At 58.5% G+C, this 23,736-nt stretch overlaps 1 protein-coding gene across 6 annotated transcripts; it reads right to left on the bottom strand.

The window, feature by feature from the left end:
- Nucleotides 1–37: 37 nt before the first annotated feature.
- On the bottom strand, nucleotides 38–22,472 carry SNED1 (sushi, nidogen and EGF like domains 1). 6 transcript variants are annotated; one of them, XM_050308217.1, is made up of 33 exons: nucleotides 22,180–22,471; nucleotides 18,964–19,251; nucleotides 18,355–18,495; nucleotides 17,501–17,663; nucleotides 16,430–16,555; nucleotides 16,194–16,307; nucleotides 15,318–15,428; nucleotides 14,959–15,072; nucleotides 14,720–14,836; nucleotides 14,337–14,462; nucleotides 13,975–14,079; nucleotides 13,426–13,539; nucleotides 13,176–13,292; nucleotides 12,621–12,737; nucleotides 12,426–12,542; nucleotides 12,082–12,195; nucleotides 11,828–12,001; nucleotides 11,540–11,653; nucleotides 10,556–10,669; nucleotides 10,021–10,134; nucleotides 9,826–9,939; nucleotides 8,954–9,250; nucleotides 6,687–6,870; nucleotides 6,488–6,600; nucleotides 5,710–5,988; nucleotides 5,183–5,327; nucleotides 4,790–4,872; nucleotides 3,958–4,044; nucleotides 3,642–3,758; nucleotides 3,086–3,173; nucleotides 2,413–2,496; nucleotides 2,178–2,216; nucleotides 38–1,796 (listed from the first exon to the last, which is right to left on the bottom strand). In XM_050308217.1, exons 1-32 carry the CDS (start codon nucleotides 22,381–22,383, stop codon nucleotides 2,180–2,182), a joined length of 4,332 nt encoding a protein of 1,443 aa, XP_050164174.1. In that variant the 5' UTR covers nucleotides 22,384–22,471; the 3' UTR covers nucleotides 38–1,796; nucleotides 2,178–2,179. The 6 variants fall into 6 exon arrangements, with proteins under 6 accessions (XP_050164174.1, XP_050164176.1, XP_050164178.1 ...); XM_050308216.1 differs by having other exon boundaries at nucleotides 39–1,796; nucleotides 15,318–15,431; XM_050308219.1 differs by lacking the exon at nucleotides 3,958–4,044 and having other exon boundaries at nucleotides 15,318–15,431; nucleotides 22,180–22,472.
- Between the last annotated feature and the right edge of the window lie 1,264 nt (nucleotides 22,473–23,736).

The raw sequence follows: 23,736 nt of genomic DNA, 5'->3' as shown, positions 1-23,736 counted from the left end.
AAATCCAGTTTCCATAAAGTGTTTTTATTTTAAAAAAAACAAACACCCCCCCCAATTTATTTCCAAGGCTGCATTACATACTTTGCCAGCTGTAGGGTGGGAGGCAGTGGGCTGCTATGCCAGCTGGCAGCAGGACCAGACTTCCCGGGGCTGTGGGGACAGGCCCTGTGGAAACAGGACTGTCCCATGGCAGGGCTGCCTCCACCTCCACAGCCAGTGTCAGCACTGATCTCGTGGCTGACAGGGCAGGGATGCAAAAGCTTTCTTACCATGGCCCTAAACCCTTCATGTCCCTCACAGAGAACAGAGGCTGGCCTGGGTTTCTCCTTGCCCTGCTCGTCCCAGGCTTCCTCTCCTGCCCTGGGGAGGTAGTGCTGCTGTGCTTGCCATATAGCTGAAGCAGGACCAGACAGTCTTGGAGGAATACAAAACATGTCTCTCCTCTGGGATGAGAGATAGAGGCAGTGGAGGAGCACAGCATCCTGCTGGCCAGGGGGCCAAGGTTTTACCTTGTCTCTGCTGAGCACTATTATTACACTGCTCCTGGCAGGAAAAGGGTGATGCCAGGAGCACTGAAACTCCTAGGCCTGTCCCGCTCCAAGAGCAACTTCCAGGCCGCCACTTGAGAGGTATGGCTGAGCTATAGAGTTCAGTGATGCTAGGTGGGAGGGGAGGGTCTCCCCCCTGGGATAACCCCACGCTGCTGGGGACATAATGCTCTATACCATAACTGCGATATATCTCTGGTATGTATTAATTTATAATATACACTGTGTACATTAATACACAAATCTATGTTTAACTAGTGTTGTCATACAAACTCACAAAAACTAGGAACATTTCTAAACTACACTCTTTCTTTGCCTGCCCTGCCACAGTGCTGTGTGCTGGTTCTCTCCTCCACACACTCCACAGCGCTGCTGGCACAGGGAAGGTAAACGCTGGAAGTAGCACAGGGGGATGGCATGTGGGGCTGGCATTGGCACCAGCCTCTGCTGGGCCCTGTGGTGATGTGGGGCAGTTACAACAAGTGTGGTGGCAGTGGCATGCCTCAGCTGACAGACTTCACCTAGAGATCACTTTTAGAATTCTTTCTAGGTGCTCTATTGGTTTTTGAGCTGGAAATTTGGTTAAAACTAGGAATTGTTTACAAAGCAAAGAAAAAAGGCAGGCAGAAGAAGCTGCATCAGTTTCCCCTACTAGAGCAGAGGAAACAGAAATGTGCCTCCACTGTCCATGCTCGCCTCACTGCTCGGAGCTGCTCACCATTTTTAACTCATCTAGAGAGGTTGGAACATTTCCTCCGAGCAGATTTTTGGGGGCCATGTTTCAGTTGATGGCTAAGGCTTTTTGCTCTGCATTAAACTGTTTTATTTGAGGGTTATAGGTAATTTATAACCTTGGATTACAAAAACAGGTTGGTGCAGATGCTGTTGGCAAGTTGCTGGGCTGATCCCTGAGTGGAGCGGGGAGCCCATCGCTTGTGCAGAGTGGCTGGGGGGCCCGAGCAGGGCTGGCCCCTTTGGGGGTACTGGTGCTCAGCTCCTCAGGGGCAGAGAGGCGGCCGGAGGGAGGCAAACCAGCAAAGGCAGTGCTGGGCTGGCAGGGGGAAGTGAGCACTGCCCTGTCTGCTGACCTGGCTGCCTAACAGGCTGGAGGACAGGGAGAGGCTAACACGAGGCAGGAAGGTGCCCCTGCTGTGAGCAGTGAGCTTCAACGCAGTGAGCAGATCTGATCTTCCTGGTGTTCAAAAAGCCCTTAGATGTGGAAAGATGAAGCTTCTACTGCTTTAAACCCTGTGGAGGAGGAGGAGGAAAATTAAGCTGGTGTGCGGAATCCCCCAAAAGCCCCACAGCTGTCTCTTCCCACCCTGTGCACCCATCTCAGGCTGGGAGAAGGGGACCTGCCCTCTCCAGGGCTCCAGCTTCCGCCTGTGCAGGAATCTGTGCAGCAATCTCTTGTTCATGAAGCTGCAGAGCCAGGGGAAAGCAGAACATTGCCTTCTGCTCCTCCATCCCAGACACAACCAGGAGCCCTCAGCCACAAGCCCTCACACCTCCTCAACATGGGAGGGGTGAGCTACAGGTGTGCCCTGGCCTCCACCCTTCCACCTCCCCGACTCCCTGTACAAGAACTGCCGCTGCCTGGGGCTGAGGAGGGCTGGAACAGGTACTTACTTCTACGGCTTCTTCAGTGTGTGACTGTTGCTTGGTTTTCTGGAAGAGAAGGGAGGAGAGCACCATCAGCCCTGTGCCCCTTGGACATTGCTCGCAGCAGTCATGCCTGCACCCCTCTCCCAATCTACCCCAGCCTGAGTGTGCCCATGCATGCTGGGGACCACCTGCCAGCTGCATCCTCCTGTCCAGGGTCACAGGAAGGCTGGCACGCTCAGTGTGCTGCTGCTGGCTGTACCTGCTGGTTGTCCTCTCGGAACCACTGCTCGCACAGCTCTCCTTGTAGCAGACGTCCTGGTGTACCTTGTAGACTCTCCTGTACCTGCACACACAGTGGAGGGGTGACATGTAGGGAACAACAGGGACAAGATGTGCTTTTATGAGTGCTGAGGTAGAGTCTGGGTGTTTCCCTGTTTCCTTCCAGGATGCAGTAGCCATCCTTGGCAGGAACGGGGCTCAGGCCTGGTGTGCCTGAGGGCTGATCCTCACATAGCCAGGCCTTTTTGCTTCCGTCACAAGGAGACAGGGGGCGACAACAGAGCCTCCCATGCCCTGGCATTGCAGCAGGGCTCCCCCAGCCCTCTGGTTGTACATGGAGAGGCAACAGGAGCTGGGTGGGATCTGCTGCTGTTTGGGGGTCACGCACACCAAATACAACCTTGCTGCCGTGGGGGTGGGTAACACCAGTACAGAGATTTTGCTTCAGCAACACCCTGCCCTGAAATGCATTGAGGGGCAGCCACAGGGGCATGACAGGCTGCATACCCTGCACTGGGGAGGGGGCAGCTGCCAGCTGGGGTTGGAGACAGCCTCACACTTGCTCTCCCTTCCTCAAAGCCAAGCCATGGGGAGACATCCCCAGCTCGGAGCACAGGGTGAAGGGGGGAGCACAACCTGCAGGCAGTACTCACAGGTAGTGGCAGGTGCCTCCTTCCCACACTGGGAATGACTTGGTTTCCGAGTACAGCCGCGTGCACGAGTGTGGCACCTTCTTGCAGGCTGCTTGGGGAATAGGAGAGGGGAGCTATCAGTGAGCCCATCCCTGGTCCTGCCTGCCTGTGCCCCATGGCAAGGGGCTGGTGAGGCCTGCCTGGCTTCTCCTTGGCTGTGCTGGACAGTTGGGCTCAAAAGAGGTGACTCACCAGGAGAAGTGGAGCCCCCAGCCTCGCAGTGCCTAGGCAACTCTGTGGGCAAGGCAGGGGCCTGGCCTTCCCAGACAGAGGTGGAGAGCTCAGCCAAGAGTGGGGAGCAGACCTGCACTCTCACATCTCCCCAAACTGCCAAGAGCAGCCCCTCTCCCAGCTGCCAGCATGACACTGATCTCTAATAGACCTTAGGTGTGGTGGGAGGCCCCGGGTGCTGACATGGTGCGCTGGGTGATCTACGTCCTGGGGAACTCATGATGGACAGCCACCAGCCTGGCGTTGCAGGAGGGAGCTTGGTCTTCTGGCACAGCCTGGCACTCACCCAGCTGGCAGAGCCGGCCCTTGAACCCTGGGCGACAGGCACAGTGGTAGGACTCGGCGTCTCTGGTGCAGGTGCCTCCATTCCTGCAGGGATTTGTGGAGCAGTTCCGCCCCTCTCCTGTAAAAAATGCCTGGCCGTCAGACCCTGGGACCATAGCACAGCCCTAACAAGCCCCCAGCATGCCAGGATGCTCCCAGGGAGAGATGGTGGGCAGGGACACATGCCATGCCCCCAGGGAAGGGAGGCTGGTGCTGAGCACCCTGTCTGTGGGGCCAGGGCTGGGTCCGTGCTGCTGTGGGTCTCCCCTGGGACTTACTCCTGCTCTTCGCCTCATGCAGCTGCAGTGCCAGACTGTCCCGGCTGGACACCTCCGTGTTCTCCAGCTTCACTGGAGCCTCTGGCTCTGGACAACAAGATGGCCAAACGTCACCTCTGGGCCAAAGCCAGACCCAAAGGCAGCCCCTCCAAGGGGATCCAGCCTGCCCGCAGTATTGGGGCACTGGTCAGGCCTGAGGCACTGCTTTAGCCCTTCTCAGTTGGCATCCCTAGAACTGGGGTGATCCCCTCACGCCTCCTGGAGGGCTGAGGGACACAGAGTCCTGCAGAGGCAGAGCCAGGATGTGCAGCAAGCCCGGATTGCCCTCAGGCAAGTGTGCCAGGCTCCTTCCTCACCCCATGGCATGGGGTTCCCCAGCCTGCTAGAGTATCTTGGGCTGGCACTTGTGCCCCTCATCTTCTGGGGATGGAAAATGGGGTGTTAGGGCTGGACTATTGAGGGGTTTCTCACCCAGGTGCCCTCCTCGGGTGCGAGGTTGTTATTGGCAGTGGGGACTGAGGCTGCTGGGCAGGCAGGGACTGTGCTGGAGGGCTGTGAGGCCACTGTCTGGCAAGCCATGCCACAGTCAGCATTGCCTCCCATCAGTGAGGGTCACTCTCTGGGCTCCCCTACTGGCTGTGAGTCACCCCTCTTCCCTGGCAGGGGTCTAGCAGATGTTTGCCTGCCCAGGGCTGGGTGAGACAGCTCCACCCTCCTCTGTGGCTCCCCTAGCCCTACAGCAACCTGCCCAGCTCCCACTTTATCCTGGGGGAAGATGCAGGAGATGCCACTGGATGACAGGATCAGGACAGAAAGGTAACGGAGCACTTACGTGTCTTCACAGTGATGGATTTTCCCAACACAGGGCCAAACCTGGCGCTGATTCTCCCCCTGCCATCCACCAGCTCTGTGAACCTGTGAGAGGAGAGAGTAAGGGTACAGGGCACTGTGGGGGCCCCAGACCTCGTGCTGGGGTTCATGACAGCTAGGTAAAGCAAACACTGGTGACATCAGGCTCTGTGCGAGTCCTGCAGGGGACCTGCTCACAGAGCAAGGGTCTGCCTGGCTTAGGACCCCAGCGGGTGGGCAAGAGGCTACACTCCAGCAGGAGCAGAGCTCGACCCTGCAGACATCTGCACATGGGATCTGGGAAAAGGGGCTGGCTCAGCCTAGTGCTTGGGCCGAGTGCTAGTGGAAGAGCCAGGAGTGCTGGAGCAGTGCCTACCTGGGGGCTGGTGAGGCCTCCTCAGCTGTGTCATGATCTGCTAGCAAGCGGAGCTCGGGCAGGAAAGCTGGGGGCAGCCTGTTGCGCAGAACCCGGGGGTGTCCAGCTTGGCTCCACCGTCTCTCTGGAGCCACATCCCTCTGCACTGCAGATCAAAAGGTGAGGCTTAGTGGGTAGCAGCATGAGCCAGCACAGCAACCCACCTCCTAGCCAGTCCCATCATTCCATCCCATCCCAGGCTGCCATTTAGGGCTGTCTGGTGACACTGTGCATACCCTGGGGCTGCAAGTGCCCATCACCAAGCTGTGGCTCTGCATCTGCCCTTCACTAACAGAGGCAGCATCCTGCAACCCCACCTCTCTGCAATGGACCTGTATTCTGTCCCCACAGCCTGGTGCAGACACCCAGTGCTGGGGCAGCAAGGGCTCTCTGTTGGTCAACTGGTTTCCGCTCCAGAGCCTGCTTCCCTGTCATCCCATTGCCTCCCTTGTGCTGCAGCAATCCAGCAGAGACCCGCAAGCACTCACAGGTGGTGATGTAGAGGTGGACAGGCTCGCTGTGCAGCTGGCCTTGCTCCGTGTTCTGCACAGCTGTCACGGACAGGCGGTACCGCTGCCCAGGCTGCAGGTCCCGCACCGTGTAGGACACGAGTTTCCCATTAGGCACGTAGCGGCTCTTGACACTCTGAGCAGTGGTGACGTTGATGATGTACCCCTCCATGGTGCCGGCGGGCGGCTGCTCCCACGCCATGGACACAGAAGTGGCAGTGACATGTGAGGTGGTGAGGTTTTGCGGGGGAAGAGGCCCTGTGGCAGGCAGGGGGTAGGAAAGAAAATGGTCAGAGCTGGTATCCTTGAATGGCCACTGCCCCACTTGCTCACACCACCTTACGAGTGTACCAGGGCCCCAGGTTGCCTGGCACTGCCCAGACCAGCCCTGAGCTCTGCTCCAGCCGTGGGATGCACCAGGAGGGGATGTGCAGTGCTGGGTCCCTGCCAAGACAGGCAGAGCCTCACTGCACCCTAGCACACAAGTCTGCCCTCGCCCTTTAGCTGTTTGACAGCAGGGGATGAATCTGGCTCACGTGGGTGATGCATGGGGCTGAGCTCATGCTGGTCTCAGACAGTGAACAACGTTTTGCAGGGGAGGACATGCCACTACCTTTCCTGCCCTTACCAGAGTTGCCTGCACACCTCCTGCCCGCTGTGCTGGCAGCCTGGCAGCTCCCACACCTTCCCCTCTCCACAGCTTTTTGCCAAGCCCCTGCGCCTACCAAGCCAGGGTGGCAAAGGCAACCCCACTCACTCGTCCACACATGAAAAGGGGCTGTGGACAGGCTCTCTGAGGGGTGGTCTTCGGTCCCCAGACCGCTCAGTGTCGTGACATGGACGATGTATCTCTCTCCTGGCTGCAGGTCCCTGTGGAAGAGAAAGGTAGGGTGGGAAGGGGTAAGCAGGGCAGCCTGGGGGGCCAATGCCCTGGCACCCACCACTGCCTCACTCACAGGAAGGTATATTTGGCCACGCTGCTGTTCAGCTCCACGGTGCGGCCTGCCAGGTCCCCCAGTTGGTGGATGGAGACCCTCACCCTACTGACAGTGGAGTGCTGGAGCCGGTGAAGGGCCCACTGCACCGTGATGGCACTGGCTGTCACATTCGTGATCTCAAAGCCTTCCACCGGACGCGGTCCTGGCCGGAGCAAGCGGAGAGGGCTGTGGTCATTATGGGTCACCCCATTCCTTCCCCATGTGCCCCCAAGGGGGGTCCTGCCTGCACCTCTGGATCAGCTTCCCCAGTGGAGCCGCTCAGTGCCACCTGTCCTGCTGAACTCATGTTCTCCCATCCTCACCACCTCAAGGCAGGGGGGAGGCACATCCATCTGCATGCCCACAGGGCCTTGTGCCACCCGAGGCACCCCTGAGGCTGTTCCACTCTGGCCCCAGCGTGCCATCAAAAGCTCCAAAGGGGCCATAGTGCCCAGGCTTGGTCCTAATCATAGAATCATCAGGGTTGGAAGATCATCCAGTCCAACCATCCACCCAGCACTACCACTGTAACCCCGAAACCACATTACCCAGCACCAGATTCAGGTGCCTCTTGAACACCTCCAGGGGTGATCACTCTACCACCTCTCTGGACAACCTATTCCAATGCCTGACCCCTCTAACAGTGACAAATTTTTTTCTAATATCTAATCTGTATCTCCCGTCTCAGTTTAAGGCCATTTCCTCTTGTCCTCTCAACAGTGAGAGGCATAGAAGAAGAGACCAGTCCCCACCTCACTACAACCTCCTTTCAGGGAGTTGTATAGAGCAATGAGATCCCCCCCCAAGCCTCCTCTTTGAGACTAACAAACCCAGGTCCCTCAGTCATTCCTCTGAAAGCATATTTTCTAGACCCTTCATGAGCCTTGTTGACCTCTAGGCATGCTCCATCACCTCAATGTCCTTTCTGAAGCGAAGGACCCAAAACTGAACACAATACAGCCTCACCAATGCTGGGTACAGGGGGATGGTCACTGCCTTAGTCCTGCTGGCTACACTACTGCTGATACAAGCCAAGATACTGACACAAGCCACTGGCCTTCTTGGCCACCTGGGCACACTGTTGGTTCATACTGAGCCTGCTGTCAACCAGCACCTCCAACTCCCTTCCTGCAGAGCACCTCTCGAGCCACTCCCCCTAAGCCTAGAGCATTGCAGGGGCTTGTTGTGACCCAAGTACAAGACCCAGCACTTGGTCTTGTAGAACCTCCTGCAGTTGTCCTTGGCCCAATAATTGAGTCTGTCCAGGTTTCTCTGCAGAGCCTTCCTACCCTCCAGCAGATCAACACTCCCACCCAGCCTGGTGCCAGTCTGCAAATCCACTGAGGGTGCACTCAATCCCCACATCCAGATCATCAATACAGATGTTAACCAGGACCAGCCTCAAAACTGAGCCCTGGGGAACACCACTAGTGACTGCTAAGCCCATGGCACACTCAAGGGGCCATCCCAAGCCCGGTTCCCACTGACCAACCAGCATCCAGCCCTGGCTTGAGGCCCCACAAGATGCTGTGCCCAGCACCATGCTGCTATCTCCTCCCCTGTGCTTCACTTGGTCTCAGCCCGCTGCGGGGCATGTGGCTTACAGGCCCACTACCATCCTCCTCTCCTCAGAGACCATCTTTCCTAAGTCTAATTCCCTCCACCCTGCTTGCTCTTGATTTCTACAATCCTTAAAAAGCAGGATCACAGCTCCTCTGCCTGTCCATGTCCCAGAGGCATCACTGTGCCCATGGAGTAGAGGTCCCTGTCAGTCTCTGCCCTCACACATCCCAACACCAAGCCCAGTGCCACGGCAGGGTGCCTCACCCACAGTGCTTGTTGTTGGCAGAGATGACACAAACCCCGCTGCCCACCTTGCCTGGGGGCTTCTGCAGCTCAGCCAAGCAGCTCAAGGGGTCAGTGCTACCCTGGGCACAGTGACCAGGAGCAGCACAGCCTGGTCCTGATAAACAGGAGCCAGGAGCAGTCCCTGTGACCAGTTCCCTTACAGCCCCTGGACAGGGTGAGCCACAGGGGGTCCATCTCCTTTTACTCACAGCAAAGAGAACAGCAATTCTCTGTGCCGAGCACCTTCCAGAGGCCCCTGGTTGGATTTGAGGATCTGCACCAGCAAACCCACCAGGTGTGACACCACGCTGGAGCTGGCGGCAGGCTGGAGGCGGCAGCACAAGCCCTGGCACCTGCGGGGGCTGCACGACCGTGATCCCCCCAGGGGCGCTACTCACTAGTGCGCGTGGTGAGCATGACGGGCCTGCTGATATCATTCTTGTTGTTCACGTTGCGTTTGACTGAAAAGACAGAAATATTGTAGGCTCTGCCGGAGGTTAGTGCCCGCAATTGGTGGGCAGAACGACTTCGGTCCACAAAATCTGTCCTGCGGTAAGAGCCGTCGAGGGATACGTACGTCACGGCGTAGCCGTCAATGAGTTGCCTGGCGGCTGCGTCCTCAGGTGGGTGCCAAGAAATCAACACACCAGTGTCCTCCACCCTTTCCACCTTTAATGAGGTTGGTGGCAGCAATTCTTCAGGGTGTGAGCAAAAGTAAAGGGAAAGGTAACGCCATGAATCTTTAGAGAACAGACCCCGGCAGTGAGCGGCAGAGCAGTGAGGGAGGACAGGGCTGTCACTGTCTCCCTTGGCATATCTGGCAGGGGCTCTGGGGGCACAAGCCACCTCTGGCCCGGTGGGCATAGGAGGAGCCAGGTTACTGGAAGTACTCCCTGGCATCACTCCCTGGTCAAGCGCTTGCCACTGTGGCACAGGGCGAGGCATCCTGGGGAGGTCAGTGTCAGGAGGCTTCCCTCAAACACCTCAGCCTCCCCTCCTGAGGGCATCTGAGGGATTGACACTGCTGCAGGGAAAACCTGTCCCCAGCATCCTGGTGCCAAGCCCAGCGCCTGTGGCATCGATTCAGCATGCCAGCACCCACCCACCGCATTGGTGAGGCACGGGCTGCCCCCCAAGGCGAGACCCCAGCCCTGTCTGCCTCAGGGAGTGCTGCTGGTCCCGGATGTTGAGCCCCTTGTGGGTGGTGGGCACTGCCGGGCTGGCGTCGAGCCCCACACCACATCCTGCTGCTGCTGCTGAGGGCCTTTACCTTTTTCGCAGCTCTTGCCTGTGTAGCTGACTTTGCAGGTGCAGCTGTGGGTGCCGTTGCTGGGCAGGCAGTAGCCTCTGCTCCCGCAGGGGCTGGAGAAGCACGGGTCACTGGCTGTGGGAGAGGTGCTGGGTTCAGCAGTGTCAGCAGTGCCACTGGCCCCGCGGCCGCCCTGCGCTGCCCTGCCTGCCTCACCTGTCTCACAGTGGTAGCCGAAGAAACCTTCTGGGCACACACAGAGGTAGGAGCCCCCGTAGCTTTCACAGTGCCCTCCATTTCGACAAGGGTCTGACTCACAGGCGTCCACTTCTGGAGGTGGGAGGAGGCCAGTGGTGAGCAAGGCCCCTGGTCTGCCAGGAGGCAGCTCCCACAGGCAAGCAATGCCAACCGACCCCAAGGGGGAAGCAGGGCAGGTGTGTAGCCCAGGGTTTGGCACAGCTGAGTTGGACACTGAATTCCCTCCAAGCACCGTGGTGGCCACATCCCTTGGCAGGGGTGTACACAATTGAAAGGGGGTCCGTAACTGGCAGACACCTCATTCCTTGCTCCTTCCCCATCAGAGCACTTTCAGTTCTGCCCCCAAAACTGCAGGCAAGGAGGTGAAACAGTGAGTGATGGCTTGGGGTCAAGGTGCCCAAGACAATGACCAGCTGGTCTTGGTACTGGCCCTGGTCATGTCCCAGTGCCCAGAGTGCAGCCTCCCATTGCCTCGGGAAGGCAGAGTCCCTACCTGTCTCACACTGGGTCCCCAGGAAGCCCTCAGGACAGTAGCAAGCAAAGGACCCAGGGAGGTCCTGGCAGGTCCCGCTGTTCTTGCAGGGCTCAGACTGGCACTCGTCAACATCTGGGGACCAGCAGAAAGAAAGACACCAGCTCAGCACTGAGATAGCTGCTGGCTGGGGACAGGGCTCAGGGAGGCAGCGCTTCTTCAACAGGCATGGACCCTCCCCATGACACTTGGGTCCCAGTGGCCAGGAACATCCCTGCTACTGGATGTCAACTGCCTCACACCTGCCCCTGCAGCAGGCACATGGCACCAGGAACATTCCCTCAGGGACACAACTGGCAGTGTGGGGCTGCACCAAGAGATCCAACAGGAGGTCTGTGGCATGTCCCCTCATCTAACCCCTGACAGGTAGCCCACCTTCTCCTACCACTGACCTCTGCCCAGGCCCCAGGGAGCTGAGCTGGAGGTCACCACCCACTATGTTGCCCATCATCCCCTTCAACCAGCATGCACATGCAACCACAATGACAAGCATACATGGGAGCACAGTCAAATACATGTGACCTCAAGCTGCTTTTCGCTCCATTTTGTGGCTGAGAGCTTTGGAGCCACACAGGGAACTTCCCATCCAGGTCCCAAGATCTGGAGCTTCTCTGTTTGGCCTAAACATGCGTCAGCAGAAGTCACTGCCCTGCCAGCAACAGAGATGCCCATGCAGCATCTGTTAGTGAGGGATATAGCCCTCATGCCCCCACAGTCCTGCCTGTTCCTCTGCCCAACCAAGAGCAGTGTCTCTCCAGTGGTAAATCCCACAGCTGTTCAGAAGCCCTGGGAGAGGAGCCCTTGCCTCAGGCTGATCCAAGCACACACAAAGAGCAGGTAGCTTAGCTCCTGGCCATGGAATTCACAACCCACTGGGGTTTCCCAAGGGTTGGGGGATGTGGAAGGGACTGACAGTCCTGGAGCATGCCTGGCACGGTCTCTTACCCAACTCGCAGTGGTGCCCAGCGTAACCCGGCTCACACAGGCACAGGAATGCAGCGACACGGTCCTTGCACTGGCCACCATTCAGGCAGGGCTGGGACTGGCACTCATCGATCTCTGCAGGTATTTGGGCACGGGAGAGACAAGGTGAGAGACGTGAGCACAGGGTAGGGATCCCTGGGGGGGCAGGGGACAACTGGAATACATGTCCTGGGGTCACCAAACCACAGCTGTGACCATGGCCCATTGGGATGGTGCCTCAGGGCTTGTCCACTCCCCAGCACTCCTCACCATCACATTCCGGGGGGTCACTCCAGACACCTGGCATGTGGCAGACACGGGGATGGTTGTGCTGACTGAGGGTGTAACCCAGCTCACACTGATATTCAGCCAGAGAGCCCACCTTGGTGGAGTTGAAAGAGGCCTGGGCGTGCTTCACATCGCTGGGGATGCCACAGTCGACCTCTGGCGAGAGACAGGAGATGAGTGGGGCCCCCACAGGCACCCCAAGTCCACAGCCGGAAGGGGAAGCTCAAGACCCTTACCAGACTGGCAGTGCTTCCCTACATAGCCCATGGGGCAGGTGCAAGCATAGCCCCCACCGAGGTCCTCACAGGTAGCTCCATTCTCACAGGGGCTAAGGAAGCATGGGGAGGGCACTGGAAGAAAAGCAGAGTAAAAAACAGCTGCTGCAGAGCTGGCAGAGCTCAGAAACCGGAGCTAGCCCCCTTCCCCTTGCAGCAGGGCACAAGGAAGAGTTGCAGCACTTCAAATGACAGGGAAGGGGGCTTAAAGCAAGCAGCAAGGTTTGCTTGCTGGTGTCACGGCTGTCAGGCCTGTCAATCCCCCCCAGCAGCTGCCAGCACCGGCACTCCCTCCTCACACCTACCAATCTCGCAGTGGCGCCCGGTGTAGCCTGGGGGACAGTCGCACTTGTACTTGCCGATGTAGTGGAAGCAGGTGCCCCCGTTCTGGCAGGGCCCCGAGGCACAGGGGTCTGGCTTACCTGGGGGCATAGGGCAGGCATGAGCCTAGTGGGCCAGCCGCCGCCTCTGGTCCCCGCAGGGGAGCCGGGGGGCCGTACCGATCTCGCAGTGCTTGCCGGTGAAGCGGTAGGGGCAGGTGCAGTGGTACTCGCCATCCGCCTCCCTGCAGGTGCCCCCGTTGCGGCAGGGCCCTGTGCTGCAGAGCCGAGGCTTGGCTGCAGAGAGAGCGCCGAGAGCAGTGGTCACCCGGAGCCACTGCCTCCCGCCAGCACCCCACCAAACCCCTCACTGCAGGAAAGCTAAGTGCATCCTGGGCCCACCAACACCACCAAAATCACGCCCATGCAGACTCATGATGGGCCCTTGGGGCATATCATGCAGGCACATCAAGCCAGAGACTGGCAGTTGCTCCCAAGGGCAGAAGCTCAGGCATGTAAAAAAACTCCAACACCGATGGTGTTGTACAGGAAACAACTGTATCAGCTGCTGCAACTGTTGGGTGCCATACAATCCTCATCTACCCTGCAGGATGGGATGAGATAACCCACACCAACGTCCAGCTCTGCAAGCTACTGCTCGTCTCACAGAAAGGTCTAAGCTTTTCTCCCACCCCCTGCCAGGTGCTGGGGCCACAGGGAGCACTGTGCACGTACCTTTCTCGCAGTGCATGCCAAGGAAGCCTTGAGGACACTCGCAGATGTAGGAGTCGTCATGAACCTTGCAGGACCCCCCATTCAGGCAGGGCTCTGAGTCGCAGGGGGACGGCATCGCTACAAAGCCAAACACAGTGTTTCGCTGAGGACATATTGCCAGGGATACAAGGGCAGCTCCCCCACTGGTGACAGTGCTCCCTGCTCACCCCCACCCCAGGGCTGCTCTCGCATCCCCAGGGCCGAGCCTTACTGTGGTTGGTGCCGTAGTCGGTGTGGCAGACGCAGAGGTAGCTCCCGCCATACTCCATGCAGTACCCGCCATCAGGGCACTGCGTGTTCATGTTGCACGGTGTCGTGGTGACTTCTGCAAACACACGGGCAGCGCCAGCCTTCCTCAGCCAGTGGCAGGAGGACACCCAGATGGAAACAGGGGTTTCCTAACTTTTCAGGGTCCAATGAGATGGGACAGACATTCTATACCCCATGGTACAGACAGTGCAAGTGGCAATGTCCAGCCTGGATGCCTTTGGAGAGGGAGCACACAAAGGCTGCGACTCCCTCCCCATTCATGGGAGCTGGGCTGGGGCAGAGACTGGGAGAGGCACGGCTCAAGGGGGACTGATAGAGATGGAAACACTGCCATCTCACCAGGGGACATATTTCCAGGCTCAAATTCACTGTGTGCCCCTGGCACTGTGCTAGGCTCAGGCATGGGCAGTTTCTCCTTGCTTGCCCACAGCCTGCCTGGTTCAAGCATTCCCGAGTGAAAAAACACAGTGAGCAAGAAGCTTCCACTTACCAAATTCACAGAGGAGACCAAAAAAGCCAGGAGGGCACTGGCAGATGGTGACGTTCCCCTCCAGACAACTGCCCCCATTGCGACACTCACAGCCCTCAGAGAGCTCTGCAAGAGAGGAGGATAGGAGCTTCCCAGGATCTCTCCTTCTTGTAGAGCCAGGACAGACAAGCAGCCTTGCCAGGAGAAGCTCAGGTGAGCAGCAGCCCTGAGGCCCCCAGACATCCAGACACAGCCTCATTCAGCAGGACAAACCCGCTGTTCTGAACAGGCTCTCTGGAGCTGCCGCTTCTCCCTCTCAGGAGGATGAAGGCTCCCCTTGAGATCCTAAACCCCACTAGCAAGACCCCTCGGTTGGTACTCACGGTCTCGACAGTCCTGTCCAGTGTAGCCCTCCTGGCACTCGCAGACGTAGCCCTGCTCAGTCTCCAGGCAGCTGCCTGCATTTTGGCACGGGTGGGAGAGGCAGGCTCCAGGCATGCGGGGCCCACCTGCAAGGAATGGGGAGCCTGAGTCAGAGGGGTCCACCCTTTGTACTGGGGGTCCCGCTGGAGGCCCCAGCATAGCCAAGCAGCCTCACCGGAGGGGGTTCCCTCCTGGCAGCACCATGGCCCCTCCACACACGCTGCCCACCAGTTTCAGCAGTGCCTATGACTGACACAGCCCCTTTACAGTATTCGCCCCTTCCCGCCCGGCTCCCCTGACTGCAGCTCCCATGCCAGGCCGGTCAAGGTGCAACCCCACACACCATACTGGCAGTTGTTGCCGTAATAACCCGGGGAGCAGGTGCAGATATAGCGGCCAGGGCGGATGTAGTTGCACGTCTGCCGGTTCTGGCAGCTCCGGTCCTCGCAGGAAGACGAATCTGGGAAAGGGAAAGCAAAGGAGTGAGTGATGAGGAGAACCCAGGCCCAGGACAGGGCCACGATGGCCAGCAGAACACAGGGGACACAGTCCCTGGCATGGGTCAACTGGGGGTGCAGGCACCTGTCTCGCAGCGCTGTCCCACAAAGGGCTCCAGGCACACACAGGTGTAGTTATCAACCAGGTCAACACAGTGCCCACCGTTCAGGCATGGGCTGGACTCGCACTCGTTCACCTCTGCAAAGAGAAGCCAGAAGAGATGGTCAGGTCATGTGTGGACACAACCAGCTTATCCAGTGCCTCCCAGCCCAGATGAGGCTTGGGAGAGCAAAGGCAACAGATGGAAAACCATCCAAGCCACTGGCAATTCTGAGTGTTCCCCTCCCGAAACCATGTCCAGGAGTGAAGCTGGGTGGGAAGGCAGCTTGTCAAGGTGCGAAATGTCACCATCTCCACTCCGTATATCTGCTCCTGTCACCCACCTGTTTGGCAGTCCACCCCTGTGAACCCTGGCTGGCAGAAGCATGCCGCTGTCCTGTTCACCACCTCGCATTTCCCACCATTCTGGCACACCCTGTTCTCACAGGGTGATTCTGCTGCAGAGGAACACCAAAAAAAAAAAAAAAAAAAAAGAGGGAGGATGTCAACCCCAGTGCAGGACCAGCAAGTGGCACCCTCTACACCCATGGTGATACCAGGGCCAAGCAGAGAGCACACTTCAGTGCCACCAGCGCACCTTCTGTCAGGAGACAGTGGCCATGTCCACAGTCATGACTGTCCCCAAAACCCTTCCTCAGGCAGCTCAGCTCTTTCAACCCCCTGCATCTCCTGGATGTCAGTATGCTGCGCTGGGCATTTCTCCCTCCCTCCCTTTCCCAAAAGTCAACTCCCTTCCTGCCTTCTCCACTAGCATGGCAGTTTGCTGGGAGCCAAATGCTTTGGCGGCACTTCCACAGGCAGGTAGAGGCCAGCAGCGGAGGAAACCAGTCACCATGGCCCCTGCCAGGGACTGGGAGAGTCCCCACCAGCTTCGAAGGGCTTGGGACCAGAGCATCACCTGCAAAAGCAGGGCCTGCAAAGCTTCTGTTTGAGAACTGACCAGCACTTTTCTCACTAAGGGCGTGGTGGTAGGAGAGTGCTGGCGGCAGTGTTGAGCCAAGCCCTCAGAAGAGTCTGCAGCAGGAAGGGCTCATGGCCAGAGAAAAGCTTCCTTTGCCTGCAGCAAGCTGAAATCCAAACTGGCTGTCACAAACTGCTCGAGCTCAGCAGCTACTGCAGGAGCTCTGGTCTGAAGAGCCCTCCCCGAGAGCAGCAGTGCCCCTCAAGCCTGGGGTCTCTGCAAATGCTGCACTGCTCACCGGTCTCGCAGTTGTTGCCTCTGAAGCCTGGTGGGCACCTGCAGGTGAAGCTGCCGGCACCATTGAGGCAGGTGGCTCCATTCTGACACGGGTGGGAGAGACACTCATCCACATCTGAAACAGAGCCCCAGATGGGGACAGGAGCTCAGGGCAGGGGCACAGCAGGGACACACAGACTGCCAGCACGCAGCAGTGACAGCGGGAGTAAGACCTGCTCCCTGCAGCCAAGCACTCACCAACATGGCACCTCTTCCCAGTAAAGCCGGCCAGGCAGGAGCAGGTGTAGGAGGGGTTCCCTGTGATGCAGTCCTCAATACACTTCCCCCCATTTAGACAGGGCCGCAGCGTCAGGCAGACAGAGGCTGTGGGGACAGGCAGTGCCCCTCCATCAGCCCCTGCCCTGACAGGGCTCACCCGCCGCCTTCCAGCCACACCAGTGCCAAGGTCTGTGTCTGCACCCACCCAGCTCCCTGGGGTGCTCAGGGAGCCCACAGGGCTGCCTGCCTGATGGTGGGGCAGGGTCTGCTCCTCAAGGGTTCCCCTGAGACAGGAAGGGGTTTATTCCTCCTGCAGGAAGCAGTTTTATTCCTCCTGTGCAAGGGGGAGAGGCTGCACGTGGTTTGCCTCACTGGCTGGAGGGACATGGACATGGCCTCACACATCCAGGGCAGAGAGAAAGGGGACAGGACAGCCCATGTACAGCAAATCCACCGATAACACACAAGACACGCAGATCACGTGTGGCAAACAAATGGTCAAGGGGAGTGGAGATGAGGAACTGGAGGCCAGCAGCTCCATGGGGGACATGTCAGGACCCCTGACCCCTGGGGTGGGGACTGTGGCCCAGACCCTGGCAACCTGGCCCCACATGGCAGGCTGGCACTGAGCAGCCCTCCACATGGCTCAGTCCAGCCTCCTGGGACTGACAGACATGTGCACTCCCCAGGGGTGATGGCCCCTCATGCCCTGTCTGGCAGTGGGCTGGTGGAGTCCCACCTGTGTGCATCACCTCCTCCCCAGCCTCCCTCATCACTCCCCACAGGATCTTTTAATCTCAGAAATCTTCCTCCCCTCCCCATTTGTTCTCCCAGCCCCTTCCCAGCCCCAGGGCACCCACAGGTGCCATCCCAAGCCATGGCCAGTGCTGAAGACAGTCCCCACCATGGCTGCCTCCCCTCTCCCCCCAAAGCCCTTTGAGACATCTCTTCCACCCCGCGGAGGTGGGGGTTGAGGCAGGGAAGGATGGGGCTGGAGAACAGTGCGGGGTCGGGTTGGGAGTTAAGTAAACCTAACTGCTGTCCTCTTACTTGTATTGCTGCAGCCCCCCACTTGCACCTGGGCATCATCGATTCTGAACACCCAGCGCCCGGGGATACCCACATTTGTCGTCATCTCCACGTCAGCGATGTCATCAGTGCGGGATCCAGGGATGTTGAAGTAGCGCTTTCCATCACCAGCGTTAAAACCTGCCTGGGAGGACAAGGGCAGAGGGTAAAGAGACATCACCAGTGCATGGGGAAAGGCAACTGGACTCTTCTCTCCTGCCACTCAGTGCCACTGGTGGCACTGCTCGGACCAACTGTTCCCTTCCACATGCCACCGGCCAGCGCTCAGCCCTGGCCACGTGCTGGGACCACAGGGTGAAGTGGCTGCTAGGCTTGTTTAGTCTCTCCCCCAGCATTCAAATCCCATCCACTTCCCCTCCACCTGCAGCACCCTGCCTGCTGCAGGCTGGCAGGCAGGGAGCCAAGCACAGATCAACTGTTGGTAAATTCACACATCCAAGTGGGTATTGGGGTTTTTGCGGGTGTGGGTGTTGGCTTTTTTTCCCTTAAACATAACACACACACGGAAGAAATAAAAATACAAGCAAAAGCTATGCTGGCTGTGGCAGCTGCTCTTAAAGGCTGAGGTTAGGAAGGAAAAGGGACTATGAGGCAGCAGCCAAGGCAAAGACCTGTGGTTTCAGGATAACAAAGCCCCCTGTATGGTCTCAGCTTTGGGAGCCAGGGCACACACAGATATTTAAGAACTCTGAAGAGGGGAGGGAAGGGGGAAAAGTAAAAAAAAAAGCAGGGGCAGGTTTTCCACCACCAGGAGCCATGAGCTCGCAGGGCGGATGTGCTACCGAGGAGCCCCAGGGGCCATGTTCACCGCTTACCTGTGCCGCGATGCCACCAAGCCCGGCAAAGTCCCCCCCACTGCTGGCGTGCATACCCGTCGTCCAGGTGATGGACTCATAGTTGAAGATGGTGAAGGAGAGCTTGCCATCCGTGATGAGGACGATCTGGAAAGTGTTTACCTGCGGCAGGGAGGGGAAGAAAGCAGTGAGGGAAGATGAACCGTCAGAAAATACAGTGACGGAAGGAACATTCTGCAAAGGGTTGTTTCTTTGACCCCAGTCCTCCTCTGTGAGAATAGGCACTTGAGTTTAATTATTTTTAATCATAATACACTGTGATCACCAGCCAGAAGATCTTGCTTCTCCTCCCAGGAAAAGGGGGGGAAATATGGATATCGGGCATCTGGAAGGAAAATAGCACCTCGTAGCTGCACAAGAAGGTGGCTGCTGGTGACATAAAGCCCCCACGTGGCACAAAGAGGAGGGTTGGTATTGCCAGCCCACCGCTGCTCTGTCACAGCAACGTACTGTGGATGGAGCCATCGTGGTCAACTCAGCCCTGCTTCCAGCTCCGTGACACATGTGGCAGGAGCCACACCACCATGGAAGGCATGGAGCTGGGGTGGCTGCTTCGCCCCAGTTACTCACTGGTGAAAATGAGCTGCCCCCGAAGAAGGTGACTCGGTACCAGGTGGCGATGAAGACCCACTGTGCAGAAAATCCAGGGAACTCAGGGAAATACTGAGCAATGTCCCTGCTCGCCCTCTCCAAGATGGGCTGCTCGGTGCTCTCTCGGTAATACACCTCGCCTGCCCGCCGGTTATCCACGTCCGCCCAGAAAGCAGCAACCACACGCCGGTCCTTGGAGATGGGGAAGGCCACCGGTGTGAACTGGGAGACCTCCTTCAGGAATGAGATGATCCCGTTGTTGTTTACCTATGGAGAGGGAGGAAAAGAAACGGATGGTCAGTTAACTCCCGCTGCCGGCAGGAATCCGTGTTTTAGAGGTGCTTTCCATTTCACCTTTCTCTCCCTCTCCCCTTTCCACAAATATTGGAGCACTTCCCCTTCCTGTCCTTAGAAGCAGAGACGAGACGTGCCCCGGCACCCACAACACCCGCAGTCCCCCACCCCGGCCGCCTGCTTGCTGGAGCGCAGCTGCAGGCAACGGCCTGAACAAACCGAGCCCTGTTCTTCGGGCCAGAGGAAAGGGAACAGCTGCGAAAACTGCAGGAGCCCAGCACTTTAAACAAACAGTGCCCAGTGCACGGGGCCATCTCGCGGCAGTGCTCTCGGCCGGGGTGAGGGGCCAAGCTCACTCCCTGCTCTCACAGCTCACATGCAGCCAGGGGGCTGGGGTCTGCAGCCAGGCACCACTGTGACCCTCCTGGCAGGGGGGGTTGTCCTTGAGCCATGTGGGCACTGGCCCAGGATGTGTTGAGCCTCGCTGGGCAGCAATCCATCCACCGGCATGCATAGCATTCCAAGTGAACCAAGGGGCTTGTGGTCCCCAGGTGATCAAGGGCCACCACCCCACGCAAAGCCCCCAGTGCTCCAGCAGGCTGCTCTCATTAAAGTGGGGGACAGCAGACCCCCAGGGTGAGATGCTCCAAGCTGTTCCCTGGCACTAATTAACTGGGGCAGTTATGGTTGGCCCAGGGATGTGTGGCAGAGGCCGCTCTCAGCCCAGGTAAGGAAGCTAGAAATAGGGGATGCTGCTGCCTGCAGTGCTGCCTCAAGGCTTGCAGATGCAGCAGGAGTGAGGAAGTGGAAGAAATACCCTGCCTGCCTGAAGAAGCTGTGAGGGGGCAGGGATCAAAGGGAAATGCTCTCACTCTGAGCTCTCAAATTCCCAGAAGGAAACCCTGCCAGCACTCTGCCAGGTTCAGAAGGGCAGGCAGCTCCCAGCTTCTCCATTCCCCAGCCCTCAAGTGACAGTGGGACAGGCAGGAGCACACAGCCCCCAGCCAAGCTCTCCAGTGTACAATGTCTGCCTCTGGCAAGCCCCCAGGCTGCAGGGTGGGAAAGGGGGACATAGTGCAGGCAAGAGGCTCTCAAGTGGAGAGAGCAGCTCTAGCACACAGGGCAGGCACCGGTGTCACACTCACAGGCTGACAAGGAGCCGGGAGCCAGCATCCCCAGGAGCCATGGGGAAGCCAGCATGCCTTCACCACAGCTGCCAGCACACCCAGGCAGGGGGCCAGGGCTGAGCTGTGATGGCCTTGTGCAGCCCCTAGGGAAGGTCCCCAGTTCCCAAGGAGGGTTCCTCAGCCCTTCCATTCAAACACTGGGCAGTCCTTACTGTGACTAAGGGAAAGAGGATTCTGTTTTCCCAAAGCCTCCGTAACCCCACTGTGTCTGCAGAGGAACATTCTTCCCTTGATTAAAGCAAGATGGGAGAGAACCAGAGCCAAGAAGGACTTTTTTTGTTGTTGCTGGGTTTTGTGAAAGAGAAGGGGGTGGAGACAGCCCTTGAGGACAGAGATTTCCAGGTGAGCCCAGCCCTGTTCCAGTCCCCCCAGACAGCAGCTCCCTTGGGCAGGAGAGCCCCTGCCACATGGACTCCCACGCTGGGGGCAGGCAAGCTGGCTCTCTGCAGAGCCAGGGAGGGCTTGGCTCAGGGGAAGGGAATGTACTGCCCTCTGACCCCTGCAGCCCCTCCAAGACCTAGAGCCGCACTGTGGACCCTGTATGGGACAATCATCACATCACCTGGCTTTCCCCAACCTTTTTATCTGCTCACGGTGGTCCACACTCCAAGCCCAGGTCCCTCCCATTCCATGGCAGGGCTGGCACTCTGATCAGGGAAAAACACTACCAGGTAGGACCAAGCACACCCTGTGCTGAGCCAAAGCAGTGGGACAGTACATGACCCCAGCTGCAGGATGGCACCAAGGTGATGCTCAGCCCTCTCCTCCACCAGCTGGGTCTGGATCATCAGTCAGTCCAGAGCAAACCAGGGAGAATGGACCAGGAAACTGAAGGATTCACTGTGCCAGGTGGCAACTGCTGTGGAGAGTCCAGATCTCACTCCAGGACACAAGGCAGCACCACCCAAAAGACTCCATGGACAGCCAGCTACTCAGAGGTGCCCCTCTGCCCAATGGCCATAGTTGCGGTGGATATGACGGGCCAGATGTGACTCAAGCCCTCTGGCCACAGTCCCCTCCAGGTGGATTGGGGGCTGCAAGGAAGTATGTCACCAGTAGTCCCAGGAGCCCAGTGGGCACAGGCAAGTGGAATGTGCCAAATGGGCAGCCCAAAGGGTGGGCACGTTTATTCTGCATCACACTCAGAGCCCCACCACTGCCCCCAAGGGCCGCCAGCCAGGGACCACCATGCCGGGGCTGCAGCACACCAGCTCCAAGCTCTTGCCCACCAGATGTGTCCAGGGATCCCTGCTGCCGGGATCCCCCAGCATGTCACCAGGTCAGGCCCACAAGGTGTGGGTATGCAGGTACTGCTGGCTCCAGCCAGGGCTAAGTGCAGGCTCCCCACTGCAGGTGAGCGCTTTGCCCAGGATTCCCAGTACAGCAGGGCCAGGACTCTCCCTGGGGACCCCCTCACACTGAGCCAGGGGTCCAGCCTGCTTCCCAAGCCCAGGGGCCACTGCATCACCCTTGGCACACTGCTAGTTCTTCTGATGCTTCCAGTTAAGCAGGGATCATCTGATGGCCCTTAAGGAAACTCAGATTCATCCGAGCAGGACAGGGAAGAGGAGAGGAAGAAGAGAAAATAAATAGGAGAGAGGGAATAAGAGGGTAGAGCAGGAAACAAATAAGAGGGAGCAAATAGGAGGAAACAAGTGGGAGTGAATCAGAGGAAACACGAGGAAATAAGAAGAAATAAGCCGAAATTACTCACATAGAGGCCAGTGTGCCCCGCACCAAAGAAGGGGAAGGGGATGGAGAGAGGCCGGAGCTCGGAGCCACCGTCGTCCTGCTTCCGTGTGGCGGCGTCGCCCTGGGCCGGCCCGAAGGGGTAGAAGTCCCCTAGCGGCACCTCACCACCAGCCCACAGCCACTCGCCCAGGGCCACCAGCACGGCCCAACCTGCCAGGACCCGCATGGCCGCCGGCAACGCCGCTCGCCTCTCACGGGGGCACCAGCCACCGAGGCATGGCGGGGAAAGGGAAGGGAAGAGAAGGGGGCAAAGGCAGGGCAGGGCAGGGCAGGGCAGGGCAGGGCAGGGCAGGGCAGGGCAGGCGCTGCCGGAGCGGTGCCGGCACGGACGGCGCGGAGCTCAGCGCGACCCGCGCCCAGCGCAGCGCACGGCAGGGCCTGCCCCGCGTGGGCCCCGCCCCCGCGCCTCATTTGCATAGCCCGGGCACGGCCACCCAATGGGCGCTCGGCGCGCCGGGGGGCGGGGCCAGGGGGCGGGGTCCCCCACGGGCGGCGTGGGAGGAGGGGGACACGGGAGGGGGTTCGCGCGTGGGGCACCACAGCCAGGGGGTGCCCCCCCTCCCACCACCTCCCCTTTTGCCTCCCGCGGGAAGAGCAGCTCCCACCCGAAACCACGCGTGGGCGCAGAGCCCCCCTCCGCGACCAGCCGCTCCCTCCAGCAGTGGCTCAGCAGCGGTCCCCTCTGCTCCCTTGAAACACCGGACTGGATGAGGAAAAAAAAAAAGAGTGGAAGAGAGAAAAAAACCTGTGTCATTTCCTTTTTTTTTGGCTTCCCCCCCCCCTTCTTTTTTTTTTCTTTTTTTTTTTTTCCAGGTGCTAAAAATATTATCAGGAAATTCTTTTCAGGAATGCCATGTTTTAGGTTACGCTCCAGGCTCAAGGGCTTCTTTGTCTACTGGAGAAAAAAAAAAAAACAAGCAAAACAAACACACCCACCCTACGTTTATCATCGGGAAATGGTTTTATTGGGAGAGGCTGAGCTCCCAGGAAAGTGGAAGGCTGCCCCTGGAGAGACCAACCAAAAACTGATTCTGATTAATTATCAATTAATGATGAGCGCTACCTATGCCACCGTGGGCAGATGCTGGGGTGAGGGAACCTGCTGGATTGGGGGTGGGGGGCTCAGGGTCCTCTTCCATCTCCTGGTGCCCAACTTGTCCCACGGCAAAAGCATCCAAAGTGCCAGGGTGGATGTGAGGGAGAGCCCCTCCAGGCCCAGAAAAACGGGGGAGGCCCACCACCTACCTCTGGTGCTGGCACAATGTGGGAATCCATTCCCAGCTCCAGAGGTTTTCCATGTTATTCCACACCCCTGCAGTATAAATATCCTCTGCTGTCAGGATTGCGAGGTACACCTGAAAAGGGGCCAAGGAACAAATTATGTAAAGAGTGAACAACATTGGGACTGGGTGAGGACCGGCCATGGACACTGCCACGGAAAGTCTGCCTCACCGGGGGCTGTGCTCTGCCATCAGCACAAGGGTGCTCCCAAAATCCTCACCCACGCACTGCTGGCATG

Source organism: Myiozetetes cayanensis, unplaced genomic scaffold, assembly GCF_022539395.1.
Source record: "Myiozetetes cayanensis isolate MyiCay16 unplaced genomic scaffold, myiCay2020 scf13, whole genome shotgun sequence".
NCBI lineage: Eukaryota > Metazoa > Chordata > Aves > Passeriformes > Tyrannidae > Myiozetetes > Myiozetetes cayanensis.
The sequence above is the reverse complement of the archived record's forward strand: the minus strand, read 5'-3'. Positions and strand labels throughout refer to the sequence as shown.

Bases quoted from the DNA above. Each gene is read 5' to 3' on its own strand.
- SNED1 (XM_050308216.1), bottom strand. From the start codon at position 22,383: ATGCGGGTCCTGGCAGGTTGGGCCGTGCTGGTGGCCCTGGGCGAGTGG. The intron at 12,738-13,175 runs GTACGTGCACAG...CTCTCTCTGCAG, and splicing joins TGGCATGCACTGCGAGAAAG to CCAAGCCTCGGCTCTGCAGC. The intron at 12,002-12,081 runs GTAAGGGTCTTG...GTCTCTCGCCAG, and splicing joins AGGGAAGCACTGCCAGTCTG to AGGTCGACTGTGGCATCCCC.